This window comes from Eschscholzia californica, unplaced genomic scaffold, assembly GCF_041429995.1.
Source record: "Eschscholzia californica isolate CP2 unplaced genomic scaffold, dmEscCali1.0.p SCAF_3, whole genome shotgun sequence".
Classification (NCBI taxonomy): Eukaryota; Viridiplantae; Streptophyta; class Magnoliopsida; order Ranunculales; family Papaveraceae; genus Eschscholzia; species Eschscholzia californica.
In genome coordinates, this window is record NW_028238420.1 from 13,216,122 (window position 1) to 13,240,243 (window position 24,122).

General features: G+C 35.4%; 3 protein-coding genes across 7 annotated transcripts; 2 read left to right on the top strand and 1 right to left on the bottom strand.

Annotated features, from left to right (window-relative positions):
* The first annotated feature begins 386 nt into the window (after window positions 1-386).
* On the top strand, window positions 387-3,650 carry LOC147548521 (cell division cycle 20.2, cofactor of APC complex-like). Its single transcript, XM_086671477.1, has 4 exons — window positions 387-1,138; window positions 1,902-2,174; window positions 2,282-3,133; window positions 3,241-3,650. The coding sequence occupies exons 1-4, from the start codon at window positions 1,043-1,045 to the stop codon at window positions 3,379-3,381; spliced, it is 1,362 nt and encodes a 453-aa protein (XP_086527603.1). The 5' UTR covers window positions 387-1,042; the 3' UTR covers window positions 3,382-3,650.
* A 1,618-nt stretch (window positions 3,651-5,268) lies between these two features.
* LOC147548522 (tobamovirus multiplication protein 3) lies at window positions 5,269-11,364 on the bottom strand. Of its 3 annotated transcripts, none has more exons than XM_086669436.1 (12): window positions 11,229-11,364; window positions 10,902-11,153; window positions 10,601-10,691; window positions 10,448-10,500; window positions 10,271-10,363; window positions 10,121-10,192; window positions 9,807-9,879; window positions 9,685-9,730; window positions 9,493-9,556; window positions 9,366-9,419; window positions 6,219-6,296; window positions 5,269-5,764 (listed from the first exon to the last, which is right to left on the bottom strand). In XM_086669436.1, the coding sequence occupies exons 2-12, from the start codon at window positions 11,043-11,045 to the stop codon at window positions 5,672-5,674; spliced, it is 861 nt and encodes a 286-aa protein (XP_086525562.1). In that variant the 5' UTR covers window positions 11,046-11,153; window positions 11,229-11,364; the 3' UTR covers window positions 5,269-5,671. The 3 variants fall into 3 exon arrangements, with proteins under 3 accessions (XP_086525562.1, XP_086525563.1, XP_086525561.1); XM_086669437.1 differs by having other exon boundaries at window positions 10,902-11,013; window positions 11,229-11,309; XM_086669435.1 differs by lacking the exon at window positions 11,229-11,364 and having other exon boundaries at window positions 10,902-11,193.
* A 6,242-nt stretch (window positions 11,365-17,606) lies between these two features.
* Window positions 17,607-22,835, top strand: LOC147548523 (uncharacterized). Of its 3 annotated transcripts, none has more exons than XM_086669438.1 (6): window positions 17,607-17,898; window positions 18,132-18,252; window positions 18,693-19,013; window positions 19,516-19,918; window positions 20,002-20,083; window positions 22,276-22,835. In XM_086669438.1, exons 1-6 carry the CDS (start codon window positions 17,869-17,871, stop codon window positions 22,477-22,479), a joined length of 1,161 nt encoding a protein of 386 aa, XP_086525564.1. In that variant the 5' UTR covers window positions 17,607-17,868; the 3' UTR covers window positions 22,480-22,835. The 3 variants fall into 3 exon arrangements, with proteins under 3 accessions (XP_086525564.1, XP_086525565.1, XP_086525566.1); XM_086669439.1 differs by having other exon boundaries at window positions 17,652-17,898; window positions 18,708-19,013; XM_086669440.1 differs by having other exon boundaries at window positions 17,897-18,021.
* Window positions 22,836-24,122: the final 1,287 nt, after the last annotated feature.

Below are 24,122 nucleotides of genomic sequence, written 5' to 3' on the forward strand. Positions count from 1 at the left end.
CCTTAATTTGCAAGATAATTTTTCTTGTTTTAACAAATGTTGCTTAATATTATGGAATGTATGGAAAGAAAGAAATGGAATTCACTTTCAGTCCACTTATTTCAATGTCGATCATGTGATACACAAAATCAAAATGGATTTGGCGTACCTACCAAATGATCAGACTCAAACCTCTTTCACAAGTCATGGCATGAATGCTCCCGAACTGCAGTGGGTTCCACCTATGGAATCTTTCATTAAACTCAACGTCGATGGAGCTTTCTCAAACAACAGAGCAAGTTGTGCTACTGTCGCAAGAAATTATCGAGGTATCTTCCAGGGAGGAGCATCAACATGTCTTTCTAGTGAAAGTCCTATTGAAGCAGAGGGGAATGCTATTCTTCTAGGCATGGAATTTGTAAAACCCATGCATTATTCGAAGATCATTATAGAAAGTGACTCGCAATCGCTCATAAACGACTTGATCCAAGAAGACACACTAATCCCTTGGCAACTTCGACCAATATTCAGTGATATCCGATACCTGGAAGCCACCTTCGATTCAGTTCAGTTCTGCTACTGTCCGAGGGTTTACAATACGGCGGCACATGAATTAGCAGAATTAGCTATGCACAACGATGTCTACGGTGTTTGGAAGAGGATTAATATTCCTCATTGTATTGTATCTTGTACCCATGCTGATAATGCTTAATTGAAATATTGTTTCTTGTTTCAAAAAAAAACTGATTTGATCTCATAACTAGGGGTACTTCTGTCTAACTAAATCTGAACGGCTACTTCTTTTTCCAGCGTAAAATATAACCGTTGGGTCATTTCCCGGACAAACCTAATTGTGTACAAATAGCAAACCCTAGACCCAATTCTATTCACAAATCTCTCTCTCCCTCTCCTTCTCTCTCTCTAAGCTATCTGATAAGCTCTCTATTCAATCTCTAGCAGATTGAAAATTGTGATATTGCTCACTTTGTTGTTATTTTCTTGTTTGATCAAATATTTTCTTGCAGGTTTATTATCTTTCTGTTTGTTTTTTTTTTGTCTAATAATGGATGCAGGACGATCTTTCATTTCTTCAAACAACACTCAATCTCGACCTCCATTGCAAGAACAGATGCTCCATAGAAGAAACTCCAGACAAAATGTACGTTCATAAAACCCTTTTTTTTTCCTTCATTGAACCCATCTTTTTGTGTATTCTTTCACATAGTCTATGATCTTGTTTGTGATATTAGTGGTTTCTCCATCTAGGGTTTTATGAGTTTGCAATAGGAATTATCCAAATATAGGGTTTTCACAAAAACAATCTGTAGCTCTAAGAATTTTTCTTCTTTACACCGTTAAATTTAGGGGTTTCTTGATTTTTTTTTTTTTTTTTTTTGTCTATTTATCGAGGATTTGAGTAGTAGAAGAGTATGATTTTTCTCAGGTCTATGGTAATCACAATATATTCTATAAGTTCGCAATAGGAAATATCCAAATATAGGGTTTTGTGGGTCTTTTATATTATATTTGTTTGTTCTAATCTGGAAATTTCTAGGCAGGGTTTATTAGTATCCTAATCTAGGGTTTCAATGTTTTCTTTATTTTTCTGCCTTTATTGATTAGATCAAAATGGTGTTGTTGTTTAGTTACTGAGATGGGATTATTTAAATCTAGGGTTTTCCATTTCTCCCTTGGTTTCTGATTGTATCTCTTGAGAGTTGTAATCTGAGATTGGGTTTTTCATTAACCTAATTTAGGACTTCAATATTAACATTAACCTAATTTGATATTATGTTCCAACAACCTTTATATGGTGTTGTATTCTTGGTTCTGAGATAGGATTATTGAAAATCTAGGGTTTTTTTACTTCTTATAGTTTTTTGATTGTATCTCATGGATTAATTTTTGTTTGGAAATTGCAGTTGGATAGATTCATCCCGAACCGTTCGGCAATGGATTTCGATTATGCGCAGTTCATGCTAATGGAAGCAAGAAAAGGTAAGGAAAATCCGGTTGCGAGTTCTCCAGCTAAAGAAGCTTACAGAAAAGCACTTGCAGAGGCTTTCAACATGAACAGAACCAGAATCCTTGCTTTCAAGAACAAGCCACCAACACCTGTTGAACCATTGTTTCCTGAACCATCCACATCTGTTCAGCAAATCAAACATACCAAACTCAGAAGATCAATTCCTCAGGTAAATATTATTCTCATTGAAATGGGTTTTCTGTTTTATCCTCAATTCTTCGATTTCTGCATCGAAAATTGGCTTTTATAATCTGATTGTTTTCCTATCATTTACAGACATCTGAAAGAACACTAGATGCTCCTGAAATCCTCGACGATTACTACCTGAATTTGCTGGACTGGGGTAGCAGTAATGTCTTGGCAATTGCTCTTGGAAACACAGTTTACTTATGGGATGCTTCAGATTCATCAACTTCTGAACTTATGACTGTCGACGATGATGAAGGTCCTGTCACCAGTGTTAGTTGGGCACCTGATGGTCGTCATATAGCTATTGGATTAAACAGTTCTGAAGTCCAATTATGGGATACTACTTCTAACAGACAATTAAGAACTCTTCGAGGCGGCCATGGATCACGAGTTGGAGCTATGGATTGGAACAATCACATTCTTACAACTGGTGGAATGGATGGTTTGATTGTGAACAACGACGTTAGAATGAGATCCCACATTGTCGAAACATATAGAGGACACCATCAAGATGTTTGTGGGTTGAAATGGTCTTCCTCTGGCCAGCAACTAGCAAGTGGTGGAAATGATAACCTTCTTCATATTTGGGACCTATCCGTTTCTTCTTCAAATTCTCCTACTCAATGGCTACACCGACTCGAAGATCATACTGCGGCAGTAAAAGCCCTAGCTTGGTGTCCATTCCAGTCTAACCTACTTGCTTCTGGTGGAGGTGGAAATGACAGATGTATAAAATTCTGGAACACCCATACTGGAGCTTGTTTGAATTCCGTCGATACTGGCTCACAAGTTTGTTCTTTGCTTTGGAACAAAAATGAAAGAGAACTTTTAAGCTCTCATGGGTTTACTCAGAATCAATTAACTCTTTGGAAGTACCCATCAATGGTTAAAATGTCTGAGCTAACTGGTCATACTTCTAGAGTTCTATTCATGGCTCAGGTAATGATTTATTTAAAAAAATCCCAAATCTCGATTCGATTTTTTATTATATGGTTTGATTCATTTTCTTACTATTTGAAATTCATGTGTTTTTGAAATTTGAGCAGAGTCCAGATGGATGTACCGTGGCATCAGCAGCAGGAGATGAAACTTTAAGATTTTGGAATGTATTTGGAGCTCCTGAAGCTGCTAAGCCTGCACCAAAAGCTAACCCCGAGCCATTCGCCAGTATCAGTCGAATTCGATAAGCATAATTTGTTTAACTGCAACTATTGAAGAACGACGGATGCTTTTTCCTCTTTGATTTTGACATTCATATACTTCATGAAGTATAAGTTAGGGAGGATTATTTTCTTAGTGTAACTTGCATTAAATTGGCTTCAAATTCCAGTAAGTTCTGATTTCTGAAGTCTTTTATTCTATGTTCAGTAAAAAGCTGAACTTTTTCACATACTTGTAAATTTCTTCTAAACAAGTGGTTTATAAATAATAATACAGTGATTTTTTCTTCTTTCAATTTGCTAGGGTTCTTTTATATATACTACTTAGTTAAATAAAGGGTAGTTTCTCTTCCCTTTCTCTTCTTTTTTTTCCCCTTTTATATCTTTGTCCACCTCTTAGAAATGTGTATCTTTGTATAGGTACCCAATCTATCCATCAACCAACATTAGGTAATTCTCTTCATTGTCAATGAGGTTGTGGGATCGAGTCTTGGAGGAAATCGTTTGCCATCAAGATTTATCTCATGTAATTTGGACAATAAATGTAGTAAATAATATAATAAACTTGTCGGGTTTTAGGCCTCTTTCATGTAACCATGTTGTTGGGTTTTAGCCTCTTTCATCAATAGTTTAAATTAGGCGGTTATCGTACTTATCACATCTTCATGATGTATCAATGTTTTGTAGTGACTAACGTAGATCATATTCGATTTTTCAAAAAAAAAAAAGAAATTACTCTTTTTATTTATATTAACGGTTTGTATAGTATATATATGCATTATACACACCATTTCTATATCATATTTTACATACTTGGCATTTTATTTTATGGAACGTATTGTTGATTAGTTTCATATTAATCATTTAAATACTTACTAAGTTAGTCCGTCACAATGCCTATTTTATATTTACAGAACTTAATCGATAGTACTCATAAAATTATACTGAAATGACAAAGTTGATGTGTAATTCATGTTGTTCGAACGAGTATCTCCAATGCAAAATTCAAAAAAAAAACTCAATTAGATAAATTTGTCAAGTTCCAGTTGAATTTCTCATTTTATGTGACAAAAATAGAGCTCCTCGATTCTCGTATGTTAAACTTTTTTTCTTTTACTTATGTGGCATGATTTTTTTTATAAATAAATAGTTAGTTATTTTGAAAATATATAAAGACTTTCTATTAGTTCAAATTCAAATATTAATGAGTTGGATAACTAGAGATGATTGAGGTTCACCTCATCTTTAAGATCTTTGTTGAGTTTTGCATTAGAGGTGATTTTTTTAACTCCAAAAATATTACGTGGCACTCTAGGTTTTATGATTAAGTATTGATGTACGAAATAGATCTTACGTGGCACGGTAGGTTTATATGATTGAGTAATTATTGATGTACGAAGTATATAATCTACGACAGGAGGAGGTAGTCCGTCTGAACATACAGACCTCTCACATGAGACCCCTTGCCCCCAAACAAGTTCAACCAGCAAACAAGTTGCGAGCAGACCACTTAAGTGAGGGTAGGTCACCCATCGGTAAATACATAAATTTCGATAAATGTGTATGGGTCGGGTTGATTTTACCATACCCAATACTACCCAATCATATCTACCACAACTAATGTTCAAAACAAAAAACAAAAGAGCAAAGACTGGTTGTTGCTGCATTAGGATTCAAGTTGGTTCAACTCCTAGGAATATTGGTAGATACAATAAAATACTAATCCTCAATTACCTCAAGATTTCTCAAACTAAACCAGCAAGAAACTATAAACCCCTCTCTGATCTCAGGAGAAGAAGTGCAGTTGGTTTTGATCTGAAACTCAAACTTCCTGACCATCAGGTATGATTTCATTTAACTCTTCTTTCATTCTACCTAATTCTCAACCTGCACCATATCCTAAGAAAAAGGAACTGCGCACCAAAAATCTTATTAATAACACAGAACACCCTCTGAAATCGTACTCTTGAATCAAGATGGTAAAGAAATTTTCTGATATATACAGTTCTCTCTAACGTAAAGACATAAATGTAGAAGGGTCATTGCATAAAGTTAACACAAAATATTTCACAAGCCCTTTTCATTTGCAACTTTTCTGATCTTTATTCACAAAATCAAGAATCTCGTCATTTTCAGCGACGAGCCAGATCCCAATTTAGACCACTTCTTCCTTCTCTTTTCATGAATCTAGTCAGTTTCAGCGATATGACTCCTCTATACCTTTTTGCATCCCCAAGATACAAGATGAATTTCTCTAGGAGTAGCAGTTACTGAATCAACCGTGCACTACATACATATTTATCTGGATATGATAGACTCAACGGGTTGGATGATACTGTGTAATGCCACGCTTCGGGGGCAATTTCCTCAATATGAAAAGGACCAAGGCTGAGGGAAGAATCTCCACCAACTATATCCATAAAAGAAAACACAAGAGATTAGTAATGGAAGTAAGATAATAGATTCACAATTTTGGGCATGAATCGTCCATTAGGAAACAAGCAAACATACGACTATACGAGAGTTACATTGATAACCTACTTTATACAGACTATGGGTATTGATATCGACACATGTACAAAATATCGGATTAATAACGTAAAAAACCAGAATACAAGCATACAACACACAAAGGCTTTACACGAATAACATTAACCTAAAGTACTGCCGTACTGGTTATGTCACTAAGATAATAAAGTACACCTGGTAACTCACTTTTTACCCACGCAAGTGTGAAGTGACTGCAAAAACCCTAAGAAACAAGTAACCTTATCCAACAAAATTCCTATACTACTTGGATTATATCTACAAACAATTTTTTGCTCTCTAAATAAATTTTGATCCAACAGAAAACAAAAGCTTACCAGATAGTATAGAAAATTGAGAACTGGATGATTTAGAACATCAAGGTCAGCCGCCTTGTCAAATGCATTAAAGCACATCTGCAGAATGTGGAATTCACAAAGTTATATGTACTTGAGAAGTAGCAAAGCAGAGAGAGTAGAAAAGGAAGGCAACAGCGGTCACAGAGTGATCTGTGACTCTCACTGGTGATCAACTTCAGAAACCACCACAGCCATAGCTCGAGTCAAAAGTAAGGTCTGGAATTTGGGTTACTGTGTTATGCCAGTCTATTCTGTCAAAATCGTAGTCTGCTGCTAATCAGCCAACCGAGGACTAGAACTGATAACTTGATAACTGGCCAGCAGCCACAACTGGTTCTTAAAATAAAGAATTTCATTAACGCTTCTAAAGTCAAAACAACTTCACCAAAAACTTGATACGGATTTACAATAGCCTAAGCAATAGGTTGAAATAAACTCGTATTTTGTAATAAAAATAACCACTACTACACGGGTCTATGCAGTTTAGACCTAGGCAAGTACGGGTCGATTCCACGAAGATATGATTGAAAAATGATTAAAACCTAAAACTAGTAAAGAAATTTGAATTCGGAATGAATGAGAAAGAAAAATAATAACTAAACGGAAAACTAAATCTAACGAAACCAAGATGAGAAAAAAATCCACATAAATCACTTTTAGACACGAGTAAATAACTAATTAAATCTTCTTTTGTAACTCAAAATTAAGATAAGAAACTATCTAAATTCTGAAAGATGTTTCCATTCAAAACCGATTTATAATCATAAAATTATAATTGTTTTGCTTTGAAAAATAAATCTCTAAACTATTGTCTATCATCAATAACTATACACCATCAAAAAATTTAACCCAAGCATGATGCATCGAATTTAAAAGCATAGACAAAATGAAAAGAAAATCAATTTAACAAAATAAAACAAATTAAACATTAATGCACAATTAAAAAATTTAATCAATTAAAAAAATGTCTCTAAAAGGTCAAATATGAGTTTCATCATCAACCCTAGATGGCGAATGAGAAACCCATTAGTAGAAAAATCACCATCAGACCTAGATGCCGAATTTAAAAATCATGATTTTTCTATGAATGGGTTACCTAATTCTCCATCTAAGGTTAAAGCCCATATAATAACTAATTAAATCTTCAACAAAAAAAAAAAAAAAAAACTAATTAAATCTTCTTTTGTAACTCAAAATTAAGATAAGAAACTATCTAAATTCTGAAAGATGTTTCCATTCAAAACCGATTTATAATCATAAAATTATAATTGTTTTGCTTTGAAAAATAAATCTCTAAACTATTGTCTATCATCAATAACTATACACCATCAAAAAATTTAACCCAAGCATGATGCATCGAATTTAAAAGTATAGACAAAATGAAAAGAAAATCAATTTAACAAAATAAAACAAATTAAACATTAATGCACAATTAAAAAATTTAATCAATTAAAAAAATGTCTCTAAAAGGTCAAATATGAGTATCATCATCAACCCTAGATGGCGAATGAGAAACCCATTAGTAGAAAAATCACCATCAGACCTAGATGCCGAATTTAAAAATCATGATTTTTCTATGAATGGGTTACCTAATTCTCCATCTAAGGTTAAAGCCCATATTTAACCTCTTAGAGACATGTTTTTAATTGATTAAATCTTTTAATTGTGCTTTAATGTTCAATTTGTTTTTAGTTTGTTACATTTATTTTCTTTTCATTGTCTAGGCTTTTAAATTCGATGTATCATGCTTAGGTTAAATTTTTTGATGGTGTATGGTTATTGATGATAAACAATAGTTTAGAGATTTATCTTCCAACGCAAAACAATAATTTTATGATTATAAATCGATTTTGAATGAAAGCATCTTTCGGAATTTAGATAGTTTATTATCTTAATTCTGAATTACAAAAGAAGATTTAATTAGTTATTTACTCGTGTCTAAAAGTGATAGACAATAGTTTAGAGTTTAGAGTTTATTTTTCAAAGCAAAACAATTAGGATTTTATGATTAAAAATCGTTTTTGAATGAAAACATCTTCCGAAATTTAGATAATTTATTATCTTAATTTTGAGAGATAAAAAAAAGATTAATTAGTTAATTACTTGTTTCTAAAAGTGATTTTATGTAGTGGATTCTAAGACTAGATTTTTCTCATTTTGGTTTCATTAGATTTAGTTTCCTTAGTTATCATTTTTCTTTCTCATTCAATCCAAATTCAAATTTCTTTTCTCTACTAGTTTCAGGTTATAATAATTTTTCAATCTTATCTTCGTGATGTCAACCCGTACTTGCCTAGGTCTATACTGGATAAACCCATGCATTTGCGGTTATTTTTTATTACAAAATACGAGTTTAGTTTAACCTATTATTTAGGCTACTTTAAATCTGCATCAAGTTTTTGTATCAAATTGGAATACAACATTACCACAAATTACAAGTACGCGACAATATAAATACGACACCATCAGTTTATCAACCCTCGGAGAATTCTATCCAACAGTTTACAGCTGAAAAATTAATAAAGATAGAATTGCTAATTTGGTTGGAATTGGTGTATGTTTTTACTCATTTAATGAATTTGTCTGCCATAATACCTCTTTCTGTTCTAGCCTAAGGTAGTATTTTATGGTCTCAACACTATTGTCTGCAAGTTCATACAAGCTATACACATAATAATTAATATCCTACATTTGAAGTGACGACATACGAAGAAAGTATTGATTGTTTGATATGGTTATAAGAGATATAATGGCTAAACACAAAGAGATACTTAATATTTGTTAGATTATAATATTATGCAAATAAAATATTAGCTATTTGGAATTTTTTTATTTATTTAAACAATCAGACCTTGAGGCTTACTATGGCCACTCAAAAATCGCTAATTAGAAAGGAGGGCAACCTAACATATAAAGATAGCCTTTTATTATTGCCTGAGCCATAAGGAAGCTTTTCACAAGATAGGTTATATATTAAGTTTGTCTTACGAAGAAGTGTTTGCACATATTCATATTTGCATGACCTAACCAATGATAATTAGAAATCAATTCTAGCTTGAATACTTAATTAGTCAAAGGGATACTAACATAGCTAAATTCTATATGTTTGGAAATAGGTACACTCACCATAATGCATCTTATAAGGAAACACAAGAAACATATGGTCGTCACATAACCAACCTGCACATCATTAAAAGAATGTAAGATACGATATTAATAATTTACGGTCTTACATGTTGAGAATATAAGTTACCTCCTCCAACTTCTTACGCCGCCCTTTTGATTCAAGAGGGAATCTTTGTAGCATAAGGAAGAGCCTGGCAAAACATGATAGGAAAGATGAGAGAACAAAATCAAGCTTACATATGAAGTAAGAGTTTTTCTCTTTCGGAAACTCTATAAATCATCAAACATGAGTATGTGGTGGATAAAAGAAAAAACATACCTTCCTCCATAAAGAAGGAACCCGAGTGCCGCAAATAATGATACACCTGCCCAACGTTAGAGGATATTATCATCATCTTACGTTAAATGGAAAGATTCAAGTTCAACTACTGGACTACAAACCTGCAAAGAATATCTTGGACAGGACAATCATAAGATGGACAGGCTTCCACCACAAAATGAACCAGAGAACTATCTGTAACCATATGAATCGAAAGGTTAAGTCCAGCCCGACAAGGAAAAACATTTTCAGTTACATTTCACAGGTATCTTATAAGAGCAACTTCAAGTGAAAATGTTTCAAAAGTTTTAACATCTCCTCAAACATAACGATGAAGTTGATCCGATTTGGTTAAAACCTGTCAAAATACCTAGATCATACACATGATAAACTGACGAACTTCACCAGGACTTAACCACGAGTATTGAAAGTTTACCTGAATAGCATATACTATTGCATTAACGGTAAAGAAACTCGGTCGTAGACCATCAGTGGATACTGCCCGTGCCTGTAACAAGTTGTTAGAGTACTAAAAGAACAGCTAATAACAAATTAAATAAGGATAACATAATCATCAAAATCAAACCTGATAATATATTTCAGCCCAGAAAAGTACGAGAAGAGCATAAGTCGTGAAGAATGCGAGACTTGGCAAATCGAGCAAGACATGTTGAAAAATCTGACAGTAAAACCATTTGAAAAGATGAAATTAAAAGGTCAAGCGCAATCCTTAACAAATTCATAGAAACGAATGGATTCTAACCTCGGGGTGTATCCGTTGAATATCAAGACGAAACACAAACACTACTGAACGAACTGCCAAGCATGAGAAAGAAAAAACAATCAAAATACATATAAACCCTAATTTGAACCTAATTTGAACCCAATTTGATCTGCAAACAACACAAATACTAACCAGCATTGACAACAAAGTTCAAGAAATGGAAAACCTTCTGTGTTGTCCAACCATACTCCGGAACTCTTAATTCTATCCGGACAAGTTGGATCTGAAATTACAAAAAAAACAACTAATTAACCCTAACCCTGATAGTTACAATTCAAAATAAATATAACCAACTTGACACCCCCAAAATTGAAACATTATAAAGTCTAAGCTAGCAAAATTGAATTTAAAAGATTCAAGAGATATTCCATATCTATCACCATGGCAAGTAAATTTCAAAACCCTAATAGAAAGATAGAAGATGATTGATTACCAGAGCAACGAGAGCAATAAAACCATAAAGACCGGCGAGGGTATGAAAGATACGGTTTTGCCAAATAACTGAATTGTTAACGTCTTCCCACCAATTAGAAGAGTTTTTAAGTCTATAAGCCATCACAAAAGAAGTCAAATTCATCACAATTTTATTATCGTCTGTAATTTTTCCTCGAGATCTCTCCTGAAATTCTTTAAAACCCAAATAGTGCTGAGAAGAAAACTCAATGCGAACAGAATACAGGAGGATCTTAGGAAAAGAAAGAAAGAAATTATAGAGGGAATTTAAAAAAAATGTACAGTATATATATTCAAAGCTACCGACCTATTATCCACAGAAAACTCAATGCGAACAGAAAACTCAATGTCTCCGAGGGGAAACTTGCACCCAAAAAAAATGTCTCTCAAACGCAAAACTGAATTTCGGTTAGAGTCCGTTTGTTACGATGGAAAATCAAGTTAGGAAATCGATTTTCTTATGAAAATCGAATTTCTATTGTTTGGTAGGACACTTTATGTGTGAAAGTCAATTTCTACTCGGACCGTCTAAACTTTGCGCTCTTTCTCTTCTTGCGAGGGTATTTCCATCAATTCCTCACTCAACCTTTTCTCTTTTTCTCCCTCTTTGAAGGATATATCCTTTCAGTCTGAAGAAGATGTCCTTCCGAAGGAATTTCCTTCGACCAATATGACAATGCGCTCAATCTATCAGATAGGATAATGATGACTTTATCCAGAAGATCATCTAGTCTTGGTTGAATTAGGGATTATAATGCTTAGCTAGAAGCCAACTACGATAGTTGGATCACCTCAGTGATTCGCGGCTAACATCGACCGAATGCTACAACGGGTTACACCAAAGAGTCATGATTTGATCGGAGAGATAAAACTAGAGGGACAGGGTAAAAGGTGGATTAGATCCAACTTGGAAAGGTCCAAAAAGGTTCAGATGAGATCCGGACAAAGATAGGAAGAACCGGACCCGAAAAGGAGGCCCAGATCAAGCTAAAAGGGTCGAACATATGATGGTCGACTGGAGTAATGGGTCGGCCATATGATGGGCGGCTGGAGTAATGGGTTGGTCAGGCCAAGGCCACTAAAAGGGCTGCCATACTCAGCCACATAAAGAGGAGCCCTAGATGGGGTAGAACTCGCATCTGAGAACCCCACTTAAAATAGGATTCTGAGTCTTATCTTTTCTGGAGTTCTTAATTGAATCCTAATTGAAATAGGATTCTAACTTTAGGGTTCTCTATTTAAGGATCATTATAGAGCAGCAAAGGTGTGGAATTTTCTCTAAAGAAAATCTATCTCTACAACCATCTAATTGAGAGAGAGAGAGAGAGAGAGATCTTAGAGAAAATGCTCTCAACCTATCTATCTAGTCAAAGAAGAAGAATTCTTCACCCCAACCTCCTAATAAGGTCCTAGCTGACTCTAATGGTGGGAGATCAAGTCACTTGCTCGGGTGTCTCAAGTAGAGGAGTTGCTCAGGTGTCTCAAGTAGGGGAGCTGCAATTTGGAGCTCTCATCTTCGGGATAATGGCACCAGATTTAGTTAGAGGGAAAACGATTCAGGTAAATCTCTATCCCGTTCTAGTTCATCTTTAGTTCTTGCACGTGATCCTGGATACTAGTGTTAGACGTCTGAGTTTCCGCTTAGAACACTGGTTGAGACCAAAACCCAACACCTCTCTCTCGAGCAGGTCATTCCTTTCTCTCTCTATCACATCTTCTCTTGAAATATCTCTTGCAGATCAGGTATTTGATATTACCGCTTTCTATGTTTTCATGTAAGAATCAGTAGAGGCTGAATCATTTGTTCGACCGATTATCTATTGCACAAATTAGGACAGTTATTTCATATGTGGGAGAGAGATCATCAAAATCCTAATTCATAGTCCGACGTGATACAAAACACATAGAACTTGGATAATTGATTCTGATTCAGTTATTTTGGCATCGATTGCGTTAGGGTTTAAGTTAGCTTGTTATTACTGTGAGTTTTTTTGATAATTGGTCTTCATCATTTGTTGTTTCAATGGTTCTGGACATTTTGGGAAGGTTTTCCTTTTACTAGTTAATTTTGAAATTCAGCTCTTTTTTGCTTATTTTCCCTTGTAAAGTCTAGAAACATCATGAAACAGACTTGACTCCAATCTAGTGTTGCTCTTGACCGTTGTGGGTGTAATGAAAATTCATTAATCCTTTCCGCCTGGAAGACCTTAAATTGAATTCAGTCAGGAAGCCCTTTAATTTCTAAAGGGATTGAGTCGGTGTGGGTGGAATGTAAGCAACAACCTCGAATCCAATATGGTGTCATTCGAACAACGGAACCCTTTCCACCTTCTGGAGTTCATGTAATCCATCTTTGTATTCTAGACTTGGGGAAGAGACCTTAAATTTTTTAAGGCAAATTTTAAAAGCTCAGGAATTATACCAGTCTTTAAAGGCACTTTCTGAATTTCCTACTACCTACCAAACACTTACGATTTAAATTTCTAATGTGAAAAAGATTGTTTTCTTTCCCATCCGAGAACATGATTTTGAAACCAAATATTTTGACATTGAATCAAACAAGCCCTTAACCAATTTCCTTTCTGGACTTTTTTTTAGAAAGTTAACTTCATTAAACCGCCGGAAAACGGTAAATAAGTTTAACAATGAACGTACGGGCTAAACTTTCAATCACAACATACGTAGGGATTAAAAGTTGGTGAAATACAACAGTCATGGACTAAATACTAAAGCTGCAACTCCATGTGCCCAATTGTTAGTTGCACGTGGTATGTAGTGGAGGGTCTACATCTCAAGCCGTTCCAGGTGGGTAAGACTGTTCTGGATCGCCGATCGTATTCTCCACAGGGTTTGATCCCCATCATCCATCACCGTTGTAGTCACAATGGATAAATCTCCCTCTATGAGAGCCTTTGAAAACCCTAGATCTGCCATTTTCTCACACGTGAACAACAACATTTGGGCTTCACTATCTATAGCAGACATGTGTTTCATTCTCGTACCTTCTTGGTGAATGACTTCTCCATTAGTGTTCATTAATAGGATACCAACCGAAGCCCCTTGTTGATTGAACTACCCATCGAAGTTAGCTTTAACCATTCCTTCTAGAGGGGGTTCCAAAAGTGATTCTTCGAGATCTGGAATTTGTTGTGCTACTTGTTGTTCGACGAGATTTTCCTTGCTTAGATGATAATACTTCTGCTATTGATCTGGCCTCCGTGGAACTGTAGTATGTTTCTCTCTTTTCAGAAGAGCCATACAAGGTATGACAAAACGTCATTTCCTCTTGTTTTTCCTTTCTCTGAGCTACTAGCTTTCTTGTTAAGTTTTCTGGTTATTTTCCTCGAGCAATGATGGTGTTGTTGAGCTTGCAACCAAATATTCCTAAATACCGAACATTCACTAAACAAATGTTTCTTTGTTTCTTCTGGCTAGTGACATAAACCACATGTGGTGGAGATTTGGTTGTCCTCTTTTGCTATATTTTCTAAGACAATTAATCCATTACTTAATAACTTTCATATGAATATGAATACTTTGGGTTCGATATATGTCATTGTCCAAAACTTCGACCATGGAAAATCTTGTTGTACTCGAAGGTTTCTTTGTGTCGAGGAGAGCTCTTAGTAGAACGACTTAGAGGAAAAATTGTCAGTCCTAATAGGAAGCCATATCAGTCGATCCAATATGTTGTTTCTAGATAGTGGTTCTGTTTGATTGCATTTACTGAAAGTCGGGTCAAAATACCTGTCTAGAATTTGTTGTTCCGAGTATTTGTGTTATGGTCAATTTAATCTGAGACTCATATAATATTTGTAGGCTTGAAATCTGGTACATTTGGGACCCATAGATCTTCTGCAATTTTCAGAGAGGAGCAATCTCCAACCTGCCAAATTGTGATTGCATCACTTCCTTCACCTCCATCAGAGCATTTCGCAAAGTTGTTGCTTTTTTCCGTTTTTAATTCTTTCCTTGTTTTGTAATATTTTGCAGTAATAATTTTATCCCAGATAGCATTAGGTTGATTGGATGAGGAGTCTCCAAGCTAATTTAGCCACTAGAGACTAATTTACTGTGAGAGTATGAAATCGCGGGTCAAGAAGTCAAGAGGACTGTGCCATTGACCGAAAGTCACGCCTTCACCTGTTAATATTTTTACGGCCACCGACGACGTCTTTGAACTTAACCAATGACAAGAGACAAAACACACGTGACCGTGAGACCTTTGGGACACCGGGATGGTGCCAGCCTAAGGGGCTCCGACGGTCAAGTCAGTAAACTTGACAGGTATTGAAATACGAAAAATAAATCAGAGACAGATCTTTGGAATTGTGAATGTTATTTGCTGAAGGAGTAGTCTCCAAAAGCGAAAAGGATATGTCGCTCTTCCTTAATTGAGTGATCGTCCGGAGAGAGAAAGATCAGTCGTTTTCCTTGATGAGGTGCTCGCCTGGAGAGAAAAAGATTGGTCGTCTTATTTGATCAGGTGGTCGTCTGGAAAGAGAAAGATCAGTCGTCTTCCTTGATCAGGTGGTCGTCTGGAGAGAGAAAGATCACTCGTCTTCCTTGATCAGGTGGTCGTCTGGAGAGAGAAAGATCACTCGTCTTCCTTGATCAGGTGGTCATCTGGAGAGAGAGAGAGAGAGGTCAATCGTCTTACTCTATTAGGTGGTCGTCATAAGAGAGAAATATAGTAGCATGCAGTCATAAGTTACTTGTCAGAGGTTTAGATGATCGATGTGAGGGAGAAAGTATTCGGTTGATTGCGGAGGAATTGGATGCCTTAGTCGATGATCAGATGATCCTTATATAGTGTTTCGTGGTCCACTGTCTCTCTTGGTCAACTGTCACCTTGTGGTGGGTTGTCGTCTTGAATGTGGTAACGTCTGGACACGAATGCAGATACCGTAACTCTCATCCAACGGATATATTGATGATATTCTTGGCCAACTGATATCTTGAATAACAGTAACGCCTCAACGGGTATATGCTTAGAAAATAACGACCAACTTTTCGTGCAAGGCTGGCTTCTTTATCTAGGTTGATTCCTTTGTTTAATGCGCGTGTATTTTCTTGTCCCGGATGCTTGAAAATGAATAGGTCTGGCCCATTTGTAGTTTAGTTCATGGATTTGGACTTTTTGTGGGACCATTAATCGTGGATTTCTAGGAACACTCTTGATGACGGGTTTTAACCCATACACTTAACCTTGACAAGGGCCTAATATCTAGACCCCCTAATTGCTTAGAGTTTTGGATAAGGTCCCATGGAAGGAAATTCATTTAGTGTTCGCCCACTTCCTGATTCTACCAAAAACTTATTTTCTCTAGTTGTTTGATAGCACCTTGATGCAGGATTGAGAATCCAATGACTATTTTCCACATGTTCATTATTTTTTACCATCAACGATCACCACCAACTCTCTATGTCTCTATCAGTTTGTCTGTATGTTTGTATGCTTGTCCGTCTTTCTCTTTTTTTTCTCTCTTATGCCTCTCTCTCTCATTCGTTTTGTTTCTCTTCTCTTACGTTGAGAGTCTCTATTTGGATTGAAGGTTTCTTCACCTTCGGTTAATGTTTTAGGTGAAGAAAACCTCAGGGAGAGTTTGATAGAGAGAAACCCTCGTGTGAAGTTTCAAAGATAGAAACCCTCAACTAGGGTTTCAAAGAGAGAAATCGAGACATGAGCGGTAGAAAGGGAGGTGGGCCGAAGAGAGATGACAAATAAAGAAAAATGAGCAAGAGAGAAAAAGTTAAATCGATAGACATGAGAAAAGGTTTTGGTTAAGGGCAATTGAGACCTTTGTTTTATCTTGTTTCTCTTGTTCATTTCTCGGTCTCTCTTTGTCTATGTCTCTCTCATGTTCATATCTATCTCTCTCTCGTCATTCTCGACGAGGGTTTCTCTCCTAGAAACTATCGAGAGAGTACCAAGAAAATGTCCTTTCACTTAAACTATCGATCGAGGGTGAAAAAACCATCAATGGAGAGAGAGAGAGAGAGAGAGAGAGAGAGAGAGAGATTGAACTAATGATCACAGTGGTGGTCGCCATTGGTGGTATTTGAGGGTGAAGAAGATAAACATGAGAAAGAGGAAGAGAGAAAATGACTGAGATATAATTTTTTATTGTTATCTACTCAAAATTGTGATATGTGTAATAATCTCGTCAAATTTAATTTAAGCGTTCTTGACAAAATCTTTTTACAAGTCTTTAGTACACATAGCAAAATATTGCATGTTATGTGTCTGTGTTTTGATGATGAAAGAAATGTACAGTAATTTTTAAAAAAAGAATTAATGCAAATAAGTTTCCATCCATTTATTTGTTTTTTTTTTTTTTTTTGTTGAAATCCATTTATTTGCTCCCTTCAACAAAAAAAAAAAAAAAATCCATTTATTTGCTTGATGACTAGTTTTTATTTAACACTACATCACTTAACATAACATTATAGATGGAGTATTTTCCACATACCACCTATTCTTCCATAACCTAAAAAAAGCAAAAACTGCTAAATTATGTGCAAATAAATTGATGCTTCTATGACAATGCCTGAAAATGACATTACTAAACTTTCTTGATCACATTTGGATTTATATAATGGTGTCCATTTGTCCCAATTGATCTAGGATGAGGACCCAAACATCAAAATCACAATAATTAATTGTTTCCAACAATTTTCAAACGTAGTTTTCAACCGTTAAAAGAGTAGTGGCATTTCCGTAAATTATAGAAAGATAAAGGTATTGTCTCATTCTCATTTCGTAAAGTATCACTCTCACTCTCGCTCGCTGCTCCAAGTCTTTCAAATTCATAGTAATTATTCAGCTGGTTGACATGAACCAGTCTGTCATGGAGAAAGACAGAAACCCTAAATCCACTCACTTTGATGTCAGGAGGGGTTAGAGAGAGAAAGTAAAGCTCTCAGCTCTCAAAACACAAACCCCAATGGATTACCAAAGAATGGAAAAGCCTCAGGTTTGTACAAATATCACAGTTAAGAAACCCTAGTTTGGACATTAACAAGTGTTTATATGAATAAAAGCCTTCACTTAATGTTTCCTTTGATTGTTTATTTCTTCTGGATTTTAATTTGTTGAGGTTTGAGCTTAAAATTTGAGTGTTCATGAAAATAATGCTTAATGTTGATCAAAATTCTCTTTTATTCGCTTCTTGATTAGTGGTTTTTTTATTGTTCTTTTTAATTTCAGGGAGGAGGATTTTCTCCAGCTAAGCTAAGAAATATGCTTTTAGGAATAGAAAAGAAGGAGAAGGAAGAGATCGAATCAAAGTTCACTCTAAGATCTGAACTTAATGAGATCGACGATAGAGGTAACATATTCTCTTTTTCTTGTATGTCTTATGACGAAGAACAAGCAACCAAGGAGTAAAGAAAATAAACAATCACATAGAACACAAGAGATTTACGTGGTTCGGTTTATTGAACATACTCCATAGCGAACAATGGCACGATGAATTCTACTATGAATGTAGAACAAGATATCTCTAGGGTACCCTAATTCCACCACGTCACCGCCTCTCTCTCTAATTCCGAAAACACATCAAACACCCCTTACATTGAAAACCTCCCTAATAAGACTAGGGCACACATAAGCTAAACTGGCCGGGCCAAAATGTGCTAATGAAAGCGGTTTCATAGGTCGCGAACCGGGTTGGGTATCGACCCATATTCAAGACAAGTTCAACAATATGACTGTTTAGATGGTTGTTAGGAAATTTATTTTAAAATTGAACAATGTATACATATTTAGGTTTAAGTACTTCAGTGGATTGCAAGGATGTAGATATCGTAAGTGAACTTCCTAGATGTTCCGATTCACTGCCCGGAGTGGAGTCTCCAGCTTCTGCTTTTGAGTTTCAGAAAGCAGAGAAAACACAACAGAGAGTTCCATTCTCATCATTATGCAAGCCTGCACCCTCGAAATGGGACGATGCACATAAGTGGATAGCGAGTCCTCCATCAAATAAGACTAAGACAGGCCAACATCAAGGGCAAACAGTTACGTCTCGGAAAGCAGGTTTTCTTGGTTACGGAGAAGAACATACCAAAAAGATTGATCCCAATCAACAAGGTAAGAAATTTGATTAATATGGTATATGAACCATTTCGTAACGAATTTTTATGTTAAACCAGTAATCTTAGCCACATTATCTTTTTCAGATTCGGCGTGTATCAGCATTAGAATATGCACCATCTTAATAATTTATTCATTTATATGTATAGTTGTAAACTACTTTTCACATTATCGACTAAAATTTAGCCCTGCTTCATCCAAGGTCTGTGCAACTGGATCTGAGCCTTCGGTCACATTATGATTTTAAATCTCCTTCTCAAAACCCTTTCTGCACATGGAGCTAAAGTAGCACCTATAAATGCCTTTTCCCCGACCTTTGATCTAGTTATGACTTACAACTGCATTCTTTAGGAGTGAACCAATCTTTATTATTTGCGTTAAATGCTAATGAGTTCCCTATTCTATGCCGTGATATTTTGACTAACTTCACTAAAACTGCTGAGTTTCTCATCTTCACTGTCCCAAGGAACTTCACTAAAACTTCGATAAATTTGTGCAGTGGGCCTTAGCAGGAATGACTTGTCCATATCTTTAGTAAGTGTTGTATCACTCATGACACCTCCATCAACAGTTAGATCTGTGTCTATGAGGGACACGGGTACAGAAATGACTCCAATTGCTAGCCAGGAGCCTTCTAGAACTGTGACTCCTGTGAGAGCAACAACATCAATTCAAAGTCCCAGTTCGTCCACGCCATTAACTCCTGTAAGGGATCAACAAATTACATCTCCTGGAGCACAGCTAGATAAGATGAATATTACTGCCTGGGCAAGGAAGGAAGATGAAAACAAGGAACCATCTACTTCAGTAAAGACTTTTGCAGTGGTTCAAGTTGATAAAAGTGTTATTGAGACCCGTGCAGCAGCTTGGGTGGAAGCAGAGAAAGCCAAATATTTGGCTAGGTGGTTCAAATCAGACTTGTCTCATCTATTAGTTGACCTACTTATCTTGCGTTTTTTCTAATGGTGGATGATTATTAGTGTAGATATAAGCGTGAAGAAGTCAAAATAAAAGCATGGGAAAATCATCAGAAAGCAAAGATAGAAGCTGAAATGAGAAAAAATGAGGTAATAATACTACTGTACTTCCAATGGAAGTTGGGGGGGGGTACTCCAACCACTTTTTCGTCTACTGAATCGTTTCTTAATGCTAAGAAAACTAAGTAATGGTTCAACCACATACACATTTGTATTGTATGTTTGTTGGTAGTATGGTGTGGTGGAGTTAACTTATAGTGATGACCTAGAAGGGTCCATTCATATAGACTGTACATATCTCTATGACGCAACGGAAAACTTGGTAAAGTCTTAGAACGTCGTCTAAAACTGAAAAATACTGAAAACTCCCAAAGATTGTGAAACTAATGAATTTTTATTAGCTGAATTGAGTGCCTAAAACTTGTAGAGAAACCCCTTCATAAGAACTTCTTTAGATACGAAACTTCAGCATCTCAGTAAAACAGGAAACTAACGTAAAATAGAAATTATCATAAGAAGCCGTTTTGAGGGCCTAAAATGGAAATTGGCCCTGAAAGTGGTTTGATCCTGGCGTAAGCGAGTATGAATGAGCATAACGCCATTTTACATCAACGCTCCGAATTTCGTGTTATGGCGACATCGACAGTTTCGATCTTAGCACGTTAACCCTTGTTCCTTTATTTCTCGCTGCATCACTCTCAATTGTACCTCAAAAGTCGATTGCCTTTCTTATCAAAAAGATGTAGTTTCTCTTGAATATTGTTATTAGTGTTGGTATAACTTGGGTTTTGTCATTACCCTCAAAAAACGCTACTAGGAACATCGTTAACTTGTACGTCACCTTGAGTAGATGAAATTTGGCATAGCTTTCATGTCCAGTATAGTTATAGGAAACTTTTATGAGATTTACTACAACTATCAACATGATGGCATAAATATCAACACAATAGGTTAACTGAAGTCTGAACTATTCAATTTGGTTGATAAAGCATATCATCGTACTAAGAGATCTATAAATTGTTTACGTCATTAAGAGGACTCTAACCTATTAAAGATCCTAAAACTTGCTAAGTTAGATCCTTGTTAACTACTACAGCTCCCTTCGAATTCTATTACGAAATTCAAATAACAGTAAATCTTAGTCCTAGTACAAAGAAATAAGAACCCTAATTTAACATATATACTCCTTTTCAATATTGTCTTTTTTTCTGATACTTAGATACTCTCAGTCACTTCAATGGGAATAGTGTGAGATTTGTATATACGTCCTCTGTGCACTTGTACTAAGTCGTGTTATGTCTAAAAAGTATTACTCTCAAGTGTAAAAGCGTTCACATATCTTAGCAACATTGAAGGACTTTATAGGACTATAGGTGTACAATGATATCCTAATTTTTGTATCCAAACCTCGTATACAGATACTGTACTAGTATCCAAGTAAAATAGCCATTACCACGAAGTGAAACTTGTAACGTCTACCCTATTGTTTTGTTTTTACCCATTTGCTGTTATTTTTTGAATGGGAAGATAGTAAAATTCCAGTGAGTAGTTATATCACTATCACGCTTTTATTTTCTTATTTACTTCTCTGCACTTAGAGAAGCGAGACTAAAAATCCAAGCCATAGTACACTAGAAATACTCAGCTACTCGTCGTATTACAAGATTGTAGGCTGCAAGGTCGTTGGAGCCTTGTCTTTTCCTTATGTCGAGAACAAGTCAAATAGAGGTTTTCTTCTCAGGTCAACTGAAGATTTATCGTCTCATGTTTGTCACTATCATACTTGGCCAACTAGTTGTTGTCAGAGTTCTGACCTTGAACTTCATTTTAGTGTAGCAAACTCGGCATAATTGGTTTGTTATGTAAAAAATTTAAATTAGTCTTTTGATACGTCATTTTCGATGATTTCTTTTTTCTCTTGTACTGGTAAAATGTTATATTTACTTCGACGTTCCTTACCTTTTTAGATGCAGAATATGTCAACAAATTTTATGTTTAAGTTCTATTAGCAATATATTTATTAGAAATATAGCTAATATTTATTTACATATTTTTCCCCACTGATCTTTGATAGGATTTTATGTTATCAAATTTCAAAAATCTTTCATCATATGAAACTATTTATCGGAAGTGTCTAAGGTGCATAGTTTAACTAATTGCTCCCTTTATATCGTTAAAATGTTCAATTAACTTATCCAATTCAATCTTGTGAACATATTCTAACATCTAGATTATAAAAGAAACCATGATGAAGTTGTAATGCAAAATGCTCATATTTTCAGGCTGAGATGGAAAGAATGAGAGCACAAGCTCATGATAAGGTGATGAAGAAGCTAGCAGCAACAAGGCACAAAGCTGACGAGAAACTAGCAGCGGCAGAAGCCCAGAGAAATCGTCTAGACGTAAAAACTGAGAAGCAAGCTGAGTACATAAGGAGAACTGGTCGTATCCCTTCATCATTTTCCTGGTGGAGTTGTTGTCCTTGATTCAGATTGTTTTGATAAAGCTACCTTCTGCGATATTGACGTATTGGAGCATGGTGGGTGCTCCACCAATGGACACCCACCATATAAGCGACCTTATAGGGAGATCGGTGGAAAAAGATTCAGATTGATTCGTTTTTAGTGTTTTCCATGTTTGTATTTTTCATATATATTTTCTTGTAACTTTAATGTAAACACTATAAATATTACTTCAATGGTGTGGGTGAGAATTCGGGGTCTGGTGTGAAAAAGAAACTAGGGGTCCTTTCTCTGATAACGTAAAAAGGTAAATATCTTTTCCAAATATAATGCATTTAGCAAAAATATAAAATAAATTAAAAAATTTTGTCATATATCAATGGATCTAAGTTGTGTATTTTTTGGCTTCGAAAAATTTGTTTAAGCAAAAAACCATACACATTGAACTAAATTCATTGCATGAAAAAAATTACACATTAAGCATTACATATCACAAGGAGTCTTCAAGTAGACAAAATTACCTAAAACTTGTTTTTTATCTATAATTAATAGTTGTTGTTACTACTAATGGTTCGAGTTAATAATGAATTGAGAAAATTAAAAAAAAAAAAATTGACAAAGAAGAGTATCAAACTTGTGTCTTTGTACTTATTATGCAAAATGTTTACCAACTAAGCTACATTTCTTTAATCATTTTACATTGTCTAGATATTAGATATAATCTGTGATGTAGAGGCCCCTCGGTCTTTAAGAAAAATCAGCAGTTTCAGGGGGGGTCGCCGGGTCGGTGCGACCGCACTGGTCCCCCCTCCCCACACTCACACTCAAACACGCCCCTGTATTGCTTGTTCATAATCCATAAACCACCTTGTTCATTCTATTATTGCTTCTATTATTGTGTGCTAGCTTGATAATTTCACACGGTATAATAAGAGATTAAGGTTGTTTTATCGCCGACGTTATCATCTTCAAGCATTATTGGAGTTTTCTTATTATCTTGAATTATACTTCTTCTCGTCTTCTGATATCGTCAAGGTCAGTTTCTTACTCTTCCAATCGTACATGTCTCTTTTCAATTTTTATTTTTTCTTACAAAAGAAACCAATTTTTCCCTTTCCCGGCACTCGAACGATTTTCAACAACTATAGTTACCGGTTTCTTCCAAAAAAAATTAAATAAAATAAAAAGATGAGCCCTGTCCTTTCTTTGTTTATCTTGATTTCTTGTGAAACAAATGGCCCTTGTGATTCTCCGTTTTACCAAGAAACAAAGACTCTACAACCTATTTTTTCACTATTCGGGTTTTGTTTTTTTATCTCAAACAAAAACATAATCAAATTTTCTTTTGAAAATAGCTATCGTACTTCACCGTCATTGTTTCGGACAGAACATGACATATCTTCCCCGGGTGTTCTGCCGAAACAACGATGATTTCCATACCATCGCCGTTTTGCTGAAACAAACAGTCTCAAAACCGCCACAACTTCCAACAACATCTTTTTTTATTTATTTTTTTGACTCTAGTTTCCTTTGTACCATCTCGATAAAACGTCCAGGCCTTGCTTCCCCGGACCTATACCAATTATATTTGCATTTTTTCTCTTTCTTTCTTATTATTTTCCGCATTGCTAATTTCGTGATTTCTTCTATTTTTAGTTATGTCTTCT

Coding starts and splice junctions, on each gene's coding strand:
- LOC147548521 (XM_086671477.1), top strand. CDS start 1,043: ATGGATGCAGGACGATCTTTCATTTCTTCAAACAACACTCAATCTCGA. Junction 1,139..1,901: donor GAAGAAACTCCAGACAAAAT/GTACGTTCATAA, acceptor TGGAAATTGCAG/TTGGATAGATTCATCCCGAA. Junction 3,134..3,240: donor GAGTTCTATTCATGGCTCAG/GTAATGATTTAT, acceptor AAATTTGAGCAG/AGTCCAGATGGATGTACCGT.
- LOC147548522 (XM_086669436.1), bottom strand. CDS start 11,045: ATGAATTTGACTTCTTTTGTGATGGCTTATAGACTTAAAAACTCTTCT. Junction 10,193..10,270: donor GGGCTGAAATATATTATCAG/GTTTGATTTTGA, acceptor AACTTGTTACAG/GCACGGGCAGTATCCACTGA. Junction 9,557..9,684: donor TTCCTTCTTTATGGAGGAAG/GTATGTTTTTTC, acceptor ATGTTTTGCCAG/GCTCTTCCTTATGCTACAAA.
- LOC147548523 (XM_086669438.1), top strand. CDS start 17,869: ATGGATTACCAAAGAATGGAAAAGCCTCAG. Junction 17,899..18,131: donor AAAGAATGGAAAAGCCTCAG/GTTTGTACAAAT, acceptor TTTTAATTTCAG/GGAGGAGGATTTTCTCCAGC. Junction 19,919..20,001: donor AAAGCCAAATATTTGGCTAG/GTGGTTCAAATC, acceptor TTATTAGTGTAG/ATATAAGCGTGAAGAAGTCA.